This window comes from Clytia hemisphaerica, unplaced genomic scaffold (assembly GCF_902728285.1).
Source record: "Clytia hemisphaerica strain Z4C2 unplaced genomic scaffold, Clytia hemisphaerica genome assembly, whole genome shotgun sequence".
NCBI classification, from domain to species: Eukaryota; Metazoa; Cnidaria; class Hydrozoa; order Leptothecata; family Clytiidae; genus Clytia; species Clytia hemisphaerica.
The window spans coordinates 585,873-600,069 of NW_027103555.1; the positions used below are offsets into that span (position 1 = coordinate 585,873).

Consider the following 14,197-nt stretch of genomic DNA (forward strand, 5'->3'; position numbering starts at 1 on the left):
TTTTAGAAAAATGGGCCCGAGTGCAATTTGGACAGGGAAGGTGTCATGGCCGACAAAATTTGGGTCAGAAAAAACTTCAAAAGGTTTCACGAAATAAATTCAAATACAAAACTTTTTGGAGAAGGAATCATGCAAAATATTATCATTCTTTTCACAAGGAGGGCATGTAGAAATACTCAAATAAGTATTTTTCCTTCTTTAAAGTTTAAACTGATCACAGAAGCAAAAACAAAATAGAAATAACATTGTACACAAAAAAGTCTGAAAGAAGAGAAAAGTCATAATCAGCATCTATAGTAACACTAAAAGAAAAACTAAAGCTATAGAAAATGAATACTAACCCTCAATGAACACTTTTGTGAAGTTTAATAAAGATTTTATCCTAAAAACTTCAGTTCTGGAACACTGAACTGAAGTCGGTTTGTCGGTTGTCGGCCGGTGGACAACAGTTATATTTGGAGGACGGTCTAAGATAGATAACAACATGAAAGTTACTGATAAAAGCCTAAGCCCATAGGAACATACCTGCTTTAGTTTCTTTGGTCTTTGAATGGTATAAAATTTGAGAAAGCGCAGAAAAAATCAGCCATCAAAACAAACAAAAACAAAAGTTATGATTATCAACTTTTCTGTGGTAGAAACACATTTTTTGGGTTGGTGCACATACAGAAATTACACTGGATACTAAAACTAATATTCAGGGAGTGATAAGTACAGTTAAACTACAAAAAATCCATCAAAAGAAACCAAAAACAACCATAACAGCACACATTTTTTGAAAATTACATCAGCCATGTTGTTTGTAATTTTTGCCGACATACTCATGACGTGGTAACTAACGACAGTGATTTGACGGTCTTTTTGAGGCGCCAGATCTCAAAAAAACAATTTTTGAGCGTTCAGCACGGCCCCGAAAATGAGGGCTAAACTTATGTCGGCACATCAATGGATGACTACTATTTCTCTCCGATGGTATATTGGCCCGCTCCTTTAGAGCTTTAGCGTGGGCGGCCGCCAATACGCCATCGGAATATCAGATAAGGGAAAGGTAAGAGATTCTACTCTAGCCCTTCGGGTTTTAAACTCAATGTTCACAACCTTCGAATTCTAATGTAACTTCATATAAAACTATTCCTTTCATCGTACCACTATTAATATCTGTTTGTCTCACTTCTATCCCTCAATGACAATATTATTTCAAAAGTTTGGGTCTGGTACAGGCTTGTACAGAAATTCTTCTTATATTAGCATATTTGACAGGTTTTCTTGCAATATTGTACCATCATTGTTCGAAATGTTGTTTGTCCACAGACGCCGGTCCACATGTTACAATTCTCAAAACGGTCAATGCATCCTATTGGTGCTTCTAGTTCTCGTGGATGTCTTGGGATGGTCGCTAAAAGTGAAAAGAGGCGTTTCTTGATATTTTTTCTGCCTTCATTCATTCTCGGGTGAAACAAGGCATGTCCCAAATATATTTTGCATGACGCGCACCGCTTCCAATGATTCCTTAACGCTCATATATAGCTCAAAAGAATCATATCGACGAGCGGATTTCGAAAAATGCTGGGTCAAAAATTTGCATTAAGCCAATCTCAAGATATCGGTCAAAAATCGATTTTGACGTTATAAAATACAACGAAAAAACACGTCATAAGTAAGATTCAAATGACGTCATTATTGAAAAACAGCGATAACTTCAATTTTATTAATGCAATCAACACCAAATTTTGACTGGAGTTGTAAATTAATGATTCTGAAATATTTGTTCAAAAATTTTCAGAAAATTTCAATGACGTCATTTGTTGTCGGGAAAAATTTAAATACGTCAAAAAATGCTGACGTCATCATAAATTTTCAAATTTTTTTTCATGAAATATTTTAGAATCGTTAATTTACATCTCCAGTCAAAATTTTGCTTTGATTGTAGTAAGTTAATCGGAATTATCGCCTTTTTTCTATAATGACGTCATTTAAATTGTCTTTTTGACGTGTTTTTGCGATGTATTTTATAACGTCAAAATCAGTTTTTGGCCGATATCTTGAGATTGGCTTGATGTAAATTTTTGACCCAGCACTTTTCGAAATCCTCTCGTTGATACGATTCTTTTGAGCTATATATGAAAATTAATGGATAATGGGAAGCGGTGTGCGTCACGCAAAATATATTTGGGACATGCCTTGTTTCACCCGAGTTTTCATTTATTGTTTGTCAACTTGTCAAAAAATAAGATTTTTGATTGATTTGTTAAAAAACTTACGTAGTTTACTTATTTTGATACTTTCGGCCAATGAAAGCTAAGCCGACATTACCACATTTTTTCTCAATAAAAATTTTTCGCTTCAGTTCAGGAAAAGTAAGGAAGTCTGATTTGCTCAAAAATGAGGAGGCTGAGAAGTCTTCACTCTACACACTTTTTGAACAAAAACTTTTTTTCTTTATGTCCAATGGAAATTCTCACATATTCAGCTTTAAATAAGAATGTCTTAGCCAAACTACAAAATTATGAATCAAGTTCCTCCTAACCGTTGATCTTACTTACCTCCAAACCTCAACTGCATAACATTGGACAAGAAGAAGCCATTAACGTTACCAGAGGGTAGATACTGACATACAATGAAAGTGAATAAGCCACCATATAGTTCCCTGGAAGTGATGGCACAACCAACTCGTATTGTTGTCCTCCATACAAGCTATCAACATATATGTTAAATAAAAATCATGCTCAGCCATATCTCAATTTGAATCAATTGTGATTTTGTGTAGACGATAGGATCGTCTAAGATAAAGCTAAAATTCTTTTTATGAGCCGATTTAATCTTTTTCAAAATTTTCAACTGGAATAGTCTTCCCCTTACGTATCTGAGATGTTTAGGATGTTTGCAATCTTAAAAACTTACCGCTGTAAAATGTCCATGGATATCCAAATCTGGTGCTGGATCGTTGAAATTGTACCCTTCGATTTCTATGTACCTTTAAAGAAGTTGAAATGATCTTAAGTCTTTCTCAAAATAGTATGCAGTGGGAATATTGGTTGTAAATTTTGATAGAGAATGCGAATTCACTTCCTCTGTCACTGGGAAAGACAATTTTGCATATCTCCTGAGAAAAGGTTTTTCACACAGATTTGTGCCGCTCAACGGATCACTGAGACAGGGGTGCTTGCAAAAGTCATGGAACACAATCCTTACCAATTATAAACGGCATCTGCGACAGTTTTCTCATTTTTGAAACCATCGAAACCTTTGTAAAGATTTTCCCCATACATTCCCATTTTGGAGCCTTCAGAGTGATGAAGACTGTTTTCTGAAGCTAATAAATCAGCCCACGCTTTCGAATTATCTGCTAATTCTTGATCCCATACCATATCCTGGACAGCGTGTAAATAACGGACCTTGTTATGTGCGTACGTGGTCTTATCAGCTAATGATACACCATCATCAATCACCGTTTGAACGACTGGAAATAGCTTATAAGCGATAATTAGAAACAATAACTCCTGCAAAAAATTCATTTTTTGAAAGTCATTTAATCAGAAATATTACGCAAGCTTTGATCGGAGGCCAAATAAAATATTCACTCCAATAATTTTTTCTTGTAAAATTAGACTCTGTCGTTTCAAATTGTCTATGAAATTTCTTATCAGATCTGGACCCACTTCTCTAACATATACAAAATCAATGCATAAATCACAGTCGATACCTCCTTTCAAAAATGTTTTATTCATAAAAAGGAAATACCTCTATGAAATTTTTGAATCACAACTTTGATTTTTCTGATTCAAATTATACATCTAGTTTTCATACCTCAAAAAAATTCCAACAGAAAATCTTTCAAAAGGGGACTGGGTACTAGATTGTTTTCTTTGAATCCATGATTTTGCATTTAGTATCCGAGAGGAGCCGATACACAATAAATGAACGCATCGTATTTTGATTTTCATTTAGAAAGAGTATTCATTATTGAAGGAAGATTTTTGAAATCCCTTTTGATTTTCATAATTTATTCATGAATTTTCATTAACGTTGTGTTACAAAAGCAGGGTGACAATGACAAGGAAAACTTGTTTCTTCTTTAAAATTTGCTCTATATGTATTAATGTAATGATCCTGCATTTGTGCATGCTTTTTAGGAAATGGAGTCAAGATGGAAATTAAAAATGACCTTATCCCGAGCCTTATCCCATCCATGAACCTTTCCCAACATTAACAAATTTTCAAAATAATCCCTACCGGCATCAATGCCAAGCACTCATACCGTGAACAACATAGTTTACCTTTCCCTGGAGTTATACCTGTGGAGACAAACTCACAACCAGTCCCTTTGTTTGTTATGACTCTCTGATAGCAGTCACGAAAGGTATCACTAAAATCAGTAAAATCTACCCTGAGGTTGTGTTTTCAAAGAATATATCAACCTCTGACGACCGAGTATAGAAATTATATCGCGCATGTGTCAATCTAATCACTGTAGAATTAGAAAGAATCAAAGACGAATAGCAGATATTACCATATTAATGTCTATAGCGGACTGTATCGCAATATACACGTTTACTTTTAGTAACGGCGGGAAAATATGGCAGTATGGTGTTATTATGGCGGTATAGGGGAAAAAATCGGCGGGAGAGTTTTGAAGAAACTGGCAACTCTACCGACTGTAAACTCTTTTCGGCAAAAAAAACTCCGTTAGCGTTATTTGCAAATTTCCTTCGGCTTTGGGCTTTTTTCTTAGATAGAGATTCGTCTTACTTTGAGGGCAGAAAGTTTCGCGAGACCGAAAAGTTGTGAAATTTCGCGGATTTAAGTTTCGCGATTTTTACTTTTTGAAGAAAATTTACGGAAGAAACTTTCGCGGTTTTTTGTGAATGTTCAATTTTAGTAGCAATAACTTTCGCGAGTGGCTAGGGAAAGTGAATAAAAAACTATTTCAAATCTCGTTTTTTTCTTCAATTGAAAGAGTGATATGCTAATAAATAATAGATAAACTATTTGCACTTCTTACTCTCATTCCGAATCCTAGCCACTGCGATAATATCGATAATATCGACTGTCCTCGGCTTTTAAAACTTGGAAAAAACTTTCACGATTTTTAGGAAAATTTCATTTTTCGCGAAATTAACTTTCGCGAATTTCTTGTTTAATTTTTTAAAAAAGAAAAAATGCCAAAAACGTGAAAGTTTCTGCCCGCGAAAGTTTCTGCCCTTAAGGGCTCTGACCATAGTGAATTTTTCATATTTGCCGTGTTTAAAATGTGTTTTCTGACTGATGTAACCAACAAAACTATAGCATATTATACATTTTCTGTTAGACAAACTATTCCTGAATCTGAAAATTCAAAAATTTCATTGAAAAAATTTGATGAAGAAGAAAATGAAGACTTTTGCGAGGAAGAGTATTTCAACTTTGAAGAGCTTAGTTTCGGCGAAGAAAAAACATTTTAAAAAAATTTTTGCAGTAGATAGTGTATCTTTTACCAAACAATAAAAATTTTTGCGGAAAATTTTTGTAAATGCTTCTTTGTCTCGAAATCTTCAAAATAGTGGTTTTTCATCAATTTTTCATCTGGATTTTGCTTAAAAAAACATTCATAACTTTTGACACATCTTTTTAGAAAAATTTTCCGCAAAATTTAAAATAGTTCAATTCTTTGCGGAAAATTTGAAAAAAGTTCGAAACAAAAAGCTTAATTACCCATTAAAACTTAGCACTTTTTATAAAAGAAGGTGATGCAACATATTATTAACATCTTTTTAAAGTTCATAACGTCATTTTTGCAATTAAGTTCTTAATTACTCTTAAGGGGGTTGATAAAAAAGCAATTTATAAAGGCAATTCTTTGTTAAAAGTGTTAAAGAATCTAAAACATAACTTTTATATTCAGATACTAAAATCTATTTTCTGACTATGGTCAGAGCCCTTAAAGTAGACTATAAAATAGTCTAAATAAACATTTATTAAATGTAGATAACGAATACTCTTATCCTGGCAACCACAGATGGCGAACCTACTTTCTTAGAACACTAACATTACAACTCTATTGCGGTTTCCAAACTTCCCGGTGAATTTCCCTTTTTTCTCAAATAAATAATATGACCTTGATTGTGGAAGTTTTACATTAGGCGCAAGGGTTATATGTTGAACCCGACTGAGGATGCGACACATCAAAGGCCGACTATCATTCCTCTCCGATCGGAATTGGCCCGCTCTCTTTAACCCTATTCGGCCTAGGGGTGGGGGGGAGCTGTTTCTGTTCGGATGTCAAATTATTAAATATTTCCTATCTAATAGGAAATATTTGTTAAAACGGTAAAATTTCTTCTCCTCCAAGTCTAACGCTCGGTTTTGGTCAATTTCGTGAGTTTGTACATGAGTCTCTTTTTAAATCAAGCTCCGGCGGTAAAAACAGTAGGATGTTTTTTTTTCGAGGCGGAAGACGTCATTTCTTTGAGAAACGTCTGTGGTAAATATCCGTACGGCGCTCTATTCTCCTTGTCGATCGGGCAACGTCGGCCGTTTCAGAAGCGTATTGTTGATCGGACCATACTGCTTTGTTTCTAAACTGTCAAAACAAAGATGGCAGAAAATAGACAACAACTTTTGCTCTTTCGCTACTTTTCTTTGCTATTTGGTTTATATGCTTTGATGAGTTGAATTGGATTATGATTTTTGTACGATTGTCACAAGGAATGGTCGATAGTGAACTTTTCTTAATATTACTTTCTGGATTTGATGTTTCGTTTACATTCTGTTGGTCTTGGAAAAACAGGACATTTTATCAACTTTTTCACAACAAACAAACTTCAATTTTGTTTGTTTATTTACATAAATCGTACGAAGGCAAGTGACTGTGAATAAATCTGACCATGTTATACCTGAAAAATTACGTATCTACTTGCAATATGAAAAAAGTTTGCACCCAACAAATGCAAGCCGACAATGACAATGCAACATATGGGAATGGTTGATGAACTGATTTTAGCTAAAGGTTTATAAACATGGAGCAAAATGGACTGGTTAATGATTGAATTTCCCTTGGTTTTTTATCTACAACAATGAATTAACTGCTGGGGTTAGTGACAGTTAGTGAAAACTCGTTGCGGTTATAAATTTCAAATTTTAAAGCTGATAACCGGATCCGGAACACCACGGCCCCAACATGAAGAATGTTATGTTATACTTCTTAAAAGGTTTATTGCATTGAATATGGATGTAATTAATTTGAAATCAACTCACATGTACAATTAAAATTTTTCTTGAACTTGGAGATTTTCTTCACCGCGTGCATTTTAAAACGTGGAAAACTTTAGTTGTGAATTTAAACGTGTGTTTTAAACGTGGAAAATTTTGTCGTGAATTTGGAGATTTTCTTACCGTCAACTGCTCCAACTTGGGACTATCTGACAAAACATGGGACGGCAATTTGGCCACCATTTCACCGAACCTCCAAAGTCATTTGATTTGAGTTGATGAACGGCGTATTAAAAAATGGCAAAACGATGGAGCGTTTGACGTCACTCGGGCGGCAAGTTACACACGTGTTATTTGTTAATCCCATCCGGGCGATAGGCGGTTAGGCAGCGGGCGTTCTCTAATTCTACAATCGTCGCTATCAGTGAAAGTTATCGTGACATGTTATGAAAGGAAGTATGATTGATAAACTTGGTGGATTTATCAAAACAAATTTGTTGTCAAAAAGATTTAACAAGTTAGTGAAAATACAGACCAGATATCAAACAGTCCCATGTTTCGACCAATTGTCCCAAGTTAAAGCAGTTGACAGTATGTATATTTAAAACGTGGAAACTTTTGTGATAAATTTGGAGATTTTCTTACACGTGCATTCAAAACGTGTAAAACTTTTGTCGTGAACTTGACATTTTCTTCCACATGCATTTAAAAAATGAAGAAAACTCAAGTGATTTCCTGGCATGACAATTTATTTTATTTTCTGACATTGAAAATTTTGATTGTTTCCAAGTATGTGACATTTTTTGCTCTTGCAGCATGCTTTTGGAAATCATAAAATGGCTTCTGTTAGGGGAATTTTTTCCTATCGACATTCTTTCAGATTATGAAATGTTTCCCAGTGTATAAAAATGAGATTTTTTTTTTGCATTCTGTCGGAAAATATGAAATTGTTTCCCTATTTTGAAAGATTTTTACTTTTTAGCACGTACAAAAAACTCCAAAAGTTACTTTAAATTTTTACATTTTTTACAATATTTTATATATGAAAGTATATAATGCAAAATATTTCATCTCATTTTGAAAATATATAAAATTTTCTTTGGTTTTCTTTTTACTCCTCCTCCTTTTTGTCATTCTTTCATTTTGAATATTTCCCCTTTTTGACTATATAATATTTCTGAAAATCAGCGCTTAAAATAATAATTATATAATCAGGTCTTTTGATGTGTTCAACAACACTCTACTTGGCGGTGCAACGCCGGGTGACCGCTAGTATAATACTAAAATCCATTTAAAGTCCACCTAACGAAATTTAAAATTTGATTACTGCATTGTTGTTCTCAGTCGGGTTCAGCTTGGATATATTCCGTGATCCGTAGCTTTGAACCTACAGTCATCTTATGAATAATCCTGTAAATACTGGCAATAACATAAATGGAATTTTGAAATTCTTAGGGACTTGTGTTGCTTGATGTTATCTGAGATTTAAAGCACTTTGAAATCTTTTGAGGAGATTAATTATTATTTTAACATTTGTAAAGGAAATATTTATCCGCATCTTTGCGGCTCTTGTTAGTAATAACTCCTGAAATATTACTATTAGAGCTTTTGCCATGAAATTTTCTGTAAATTCCTAACTTTTATTTAGCTTCAAAATAAAAAGAATTTCACACCTAAAAATTTTCACACCTTGAGCATGATGACATTTCTGACAGTAAGGTGTCACAAAAATTGACACTTTTCCAATACAAATTTATTTTTTATGTCAAATATATCGTTTAAACCGCAATTTATTGAATATTTAGGATAAAATAAGCAATTTCAAATCAGGCAACTTTTTTCTAAAGCCTTTGTTAGAATACAATAGCTATCTATAAGAACAAAGGAAATTTTCGGTTTTTGCTCACTTGATGCTTTGCGCATGATGAGCGACGTCATCAAAAAATTTTTTTGTCAAAAGTTGCCTTATGTGACAAGGGTCTTGTGTGCCAATTTTTATCCAAAAAGACCCACTAGATAAAAAGTTAAGGTGGGGTACAGGAAAAGCCCCCCCCCCCTAGCTCTGAACCGCCCCTAAAAGCCTAGGTTGAATAGGGTTAAAGCCAATGAAGTATAAGCCCGAAGGTCAATCTCCTTGGTAGGATTTGAAGCCAACAAATCCTACCAAAGTTGCGCGGCCTTGAGCGGCCCGCCTAGTTTTTACACAAATGACAGATTGAAACTAAAATTTACCGCTAAATTTCGGAAAAAATATCAATCATAAACAAAGGAATTGCTAGATTCAATCTGTCGTCAAAAATGTGGCGCGTTTTTTAAGGCTTCACTTTTTCTTGCCTGAGAAAGGTTAGAGATTGAACTCTAGCCCTTCGGGCTTTAAACTCAATGGTTAAAGCTTTAGCGTGGGCGGCCACCACCATCGGAATATCAGATAAATCCGGGTAGGTAGAAAACCTGGCCCACCTCTCTGGCCCGGGCCATATGGCCTACCCTTGGCCCACCCTTTGGCCCACCTTCAAACATTTTTTTCCCCGATTTTATTCTCGGACAACCAGGTTATAATGATATGTGTGCGTCGGGATGCGCTATAATTTCATTATGATTTTATCGTAAAACGCGTTGGCGTTATTGCATCAGCCGTTTTACGACAAACAATTAGTCAAATCTTCTAAATGCTTTAAGAATTAAACGCTTTTTTATGAGAATAGTGTACTTTGGATGAGAGGGTCAATTATTCTTAAGAAAGTGCCAAAATTGAGAGTGAAATATTCTTAACGTAGGTCTTGTCTATCTGAACAAGGTATAAGACCCTTAAAATTCATGATTTAATTCAACAGAAGTCAGCCTAATGGTAGCGCATTGTGCTCTTGCACTAGGGATCCCGAGCTCGAGTCGGGTTCGGGTCAACGTCACAGTTTTTCGCCAGGTTTTGATACTTTATTTTTTTTTGGGTGAAGATTCCGAAAAAAGGGGTCCGTAGTCCTCTGAAAAGTTGTAGAAACAGCGCTACAGGGGTTGTTGGCACCCGTACAGGACTTAACCAGACCCTCTCCCGGGTCCCCTTAATCTATGTCAGGTGTATAAAATGCAGACTCAAAACTTTTTATTTTTTTTTTGTTTATTTCAGTCTCGTTGTTTTTCTAAATGCCAGAAAAAGTCCAACCTCAGAATTGGTTTGCAGATTTTCAGAATGATAAGAATCAAATCTTTTTTAGAGTTGTAAGGTGGGCCAAAGGGTAGGCCAAGGGTAGGCCATATGGCCCGGGCCAGAGAGGTGGGCCAGGTTTTCTACCTACCCGATAAATCCACTGACCTGATAAATCAGATATCGAATCCTCTAGATATTCGCGAAGTAGAAGCGGGGAGTAAAAAGAAAGGTAGTATTTCAGGTTATATTCGATTTGCTTTTTAAAATCTTGGTAAATGGTAGACACTTGCAGTGAGAGAAAAATTGACTATTTTTGCTGTTTCCAAGAATTTTCTTTAATTTTTTTCTCTTCCTCACAACATCTGACAAACTATCCATCCTCTGGTATAAGCCTATCGAGGGTAAGCTTGCTTCAATTTTAATTTTGTTCCTTGTAAAATCTGTTGAAAGTTTTATGCATCAAACTCTTATTTATAGCCATATATTTATTTTTAAATTTGCGCTCTATAATAAAATAATGCTTTTAAAAAAGGGTTACAAAGCAATCCAGACTCCACCTCGATAGTCATCGAACAATCAAACACTTTTATTCGAATCATCTGACGAAATCAAAACTCATAACAAAATAAAAACAAAAATCAAAATCTAGCTACAAGGATGGTGTTGTTTGTGCCTGCTCTTGATGGCCAGTTTTGATTTGTTTTCTTACGACCCACGGCATGGCCCGAACATGTTCAGGCCTCTGGATTAATACTTTTTAAAAATGGCCCCCGCGTGGCCCGCGCAGGCCCGCGCAGTTTCGGACCATGTTCGGGCCAGATTTTCGAAAACTTGCTACGATCGCGCGTGTGTAATTTCAGGACCCAATATTTATATTTTAAATTCCTTATTTTAGCAAACAAATTTAAAAATCTTCATCTTTATTCAAATATATATTGTTCAAATATAAAAGTTACCGTATTTGGAACTTTGAATTTGTCTGATGAAAATATTTAACAATGGATGATGATAAAAGGTAAATAAAATTAAATTCTACTACATGGCCCGGCCCGAGCATGGTCCGAACAGGCCCGAACATGTTCGGGCCATGCCGTGGATCGTGTTTTCTTTTGACAAATTCGACAAATTTGATTACCTCTGTACCTCTTTATCATTGAACATGAACTTGGTTTTGAAAGGTCAGTAAGTTTAGTTCACTAAAAGAGCACTACTCCTGCCCGTGTGACTTGAAAAACCTCTCATTGTACATTTACATTTACCTTGCTTTTAAAAGTCAAGAAATGATGGAGGTCCTTTCTGTCAACCAAACTAAATTTCTTTCATTTTAACACAGCAAAACAAACATTTAAAAACCAAAGAACTACTGTTTAAAGTAGCCTGGATATCCAGGCTGTAAACTACAGTGAGGCTGGAACTTCGATTTTTGAGGATTACAATTTTACCAGTTTTTTAGCGATTTTTGCCTCGCTAGCCCAAATCTCGCAACCTCTTTAGTGGGGGGCGTACGAGGGTTGCCAACACCGAAATACCGACAGATTTTTCTTAAATCACCGTAATACCGACAAAATTTTCCTAAAACACCGACACCGATGTCTTTTAGAGCAAGCTTAAGATTTTTATTCTTAGTACGAATGCTCAATATCACGAGCGTAGTAGTGCACTAGTTCAGTTTTTCTTGGAGAAAACTATCGCCGATTCAAGGGTTTCAAATCTTTAAAGCTCAGTTTTTCAACGACTAGTGGATAAACAAATCCAGAATTTTTAGGGAACACTTTGAAGGGTTTAAAGTGCTATTTTTACTTTAGTGCTTACTTTAGTGCTTACTTTAGTTGACTTTGAAGAAAAACATTTAAAAAGTTTTTAAAAGATTTTTGCAAAAAACGAGGGAACAAAAGAGATATCTGAATGTATAAAGTAATGGAGGAGGAGGCGCAACCATGGTTTGCGCAAACGGAGAAAATTTTCCCATTTTTGTCCTCTTGTTTAGCTAAAAGAGATCTTTTTGAACGTTATTAGAAGTAAATCTACCTTAGCCGAAAGCACCGTTAGAAAAGGGCGCCGCAAAAGAGCTCTTGTTCAGTAGCGACCTGGCTTAATTTTCTCGATGGTGCAAACTATGAAATAGGCGCCCCTGGTATTTTTTGTCCTTATTTGCGCCCTCCATCATTAAGTGACATAAACTGTAAGAGCAGTGAATGGTTGAAAGTAGCGCCCGGAATCTTTGAGTTAAGAAACTTGGAATTTTTATTTATACGAAGATGGTGGTAATGATAACTTGATATTCATTTCCTTGTAATTTGAAATGTAAAAATCTTCTGGACAAGGAGGCGCAACCATGGTTTGCGCCGACAGAAAATTTTTCAACTTTCAACTTTCAATCTGTCTAAAAACTTCCCATATTATACCGATTTAGCACCAAAAATAAAGCCCCTCAAATAAAATACATGAGCTGTTGATACTTGAAATTGAAATTTTGTACTAAGGCAATTTTGTAAGGCGATTTGTTCTACACAACATTTTTGTTTTCTCAGAAAAATTACCTGATAATCTTTAAGCTTTTGCGCCGCTGGTCTTAGTTTTTTCTCCATTAATAAAGATCAATGTCTAAAAAGAGGCAGGAATAAGGGGCACGGAAACAAGAAACGGGTTCTTTGAAATTTTGGCGCCGCAGGCAAAAATCTTTGGTGTGAGAAAGGTCAAACCAGCTTAAAGCCACATTGACGCTTTTTAGCGAGGTCTGAATTGCTGTTTTAAAAAATGCTGACATTTTATACATATTGCACTTTTTTAAATCAATCATCAAAACAAAAGAACGCGCGCAACGTCATTTCATTGTTCAATTAAACAATAGAATGTCCTCTTTCTAAAATTACATTTTAACGACCCGAAAGTTTGCAATGTTTTGACTTTTAAGAGATGAATAAGAATTGATATAAAGTGTCTGTGTTTTTAATGCAGTAGCTAGCCTGGATATCCAGACTGTAAACTATTTCACAGTCTAGTTTTTGATATTTTTATGTTCTGGTTTACAGCCTGGTCTCCCTAGAGCATTTTGCATTCTCTTTAATTTCTTTCATTCTCTAGGGAGACCAAGCTCTATAATTTTAGAACTTTGTATGTTGAGGAAATTTTTGTTTTTTCTAAAATTTTGAGCTTGGATATCCAGGCTATGCAGTAGCGTGAATAATGTTATGCTTTTGCAGAATAAGCAAAGAGCCTCATGTATAGAGTGGCTTTAAAAGAGCTCCTAAAAAGGAGAAAGTTAGTCAGCATAAGACCACAAAAAGCACAGCGAGCATCAACAAGTTTCGATCTTTTTGGTAATCTCTCATTTGGTGATTTATTCAAGGCATGACATTATAACGGAGAACCCCTCCCGATCTCAAGAAATGGGTTTTCTAATCATTCACGGGTCGAAACCTCTGAAGCCTTAGCATGTCTCTCATTACATTGTCTTTAAAACGCTCTAACCAGACAGGGTCGCAAACCGATTGAAACAAAGCCACGCGGGTAAAAGAAGGCACAAGCATGGTTTGCGCCGATAGAAAAATATTTCAGGAAATCTCATTTGGCTAAAAACGCTCTCTTTTTCACAAAACTAGTCATTTTACTACGCCATCCAGATAAATAGTTCGTTTGATTTAGGCTGAAACTAAACTGGTATTGAAAGCCTGCAAAGAGAGCTCTGCAAGGGGAGGACCACAGGAAGTATTTTATATTGAAAGGCAAATGAGGTATGATTCGAGGGCCAACCATGGTTTGGCCCGATGAGGCAAAATTTGAAATTTAAGGTGCCAGAAATGCTGAAAAACGCATCTAAATCGTAGGTTAATGGATTATTCCGTAAAATGAAAGAATTTAACG

General features: G+C 35.4%; 1 protein-coding gene across 1 annotated transcript; it reads right to left on the reverse strand.

Annotated features, from left to right (window-relative positions):
* Positions 1-580: 580 nt before the first annotated feature.
* Positions 581-3,669, reverse strand: LOC136800472 (Golgi-associated plant pathogenesis-related protein 1-like). Its single transcript, XM_067057130.1, has 4 exons — positions 3,193-3,669; positions 2,902-2,974; positions 2,544-2,694; positions 581-1,396 (listed from the first exon to the last, which is right to left on the reverse strand). Exons 1-4 carry the CDS (start codon positions 3,513-3,515, stop codon positions 1,245-1,247), a joined length of 699 nt encoding a protein of 232 aa, XP_066913231.1. The 5' UTR covers positions 3,516-3,669; the 3' UTR covers positions 581-1,244.
* Between the last annotated feature and the right edge of the window lie 10,528 nt (positions 3,670-14,197).

Bases quoted from the DNA above. Each gene is read 5' to 3' on its own strand.
- LOC136800472 (XM_067057130.1), bottom strand. From the start codon at position 3,515: ATGAATTTTTTGCAGGAGTTATTGTTTCTAATTATCGCTTATAAGCTA. The intron at 2,975-3,192 runs GTAAGGATTGTG...ACTTCTTTAAAG, and splicing joins GCAGATGCCGTTTATAATTG to GTACATAGAAATCGAAGGGT. The intron at 2,695-2,901 runs GTAAGTTTTTAA...ATATGTTGATAG, and splicing joins TCCATGGACATTTTACAGCG to CTTGTATGGAGGACAACAAT.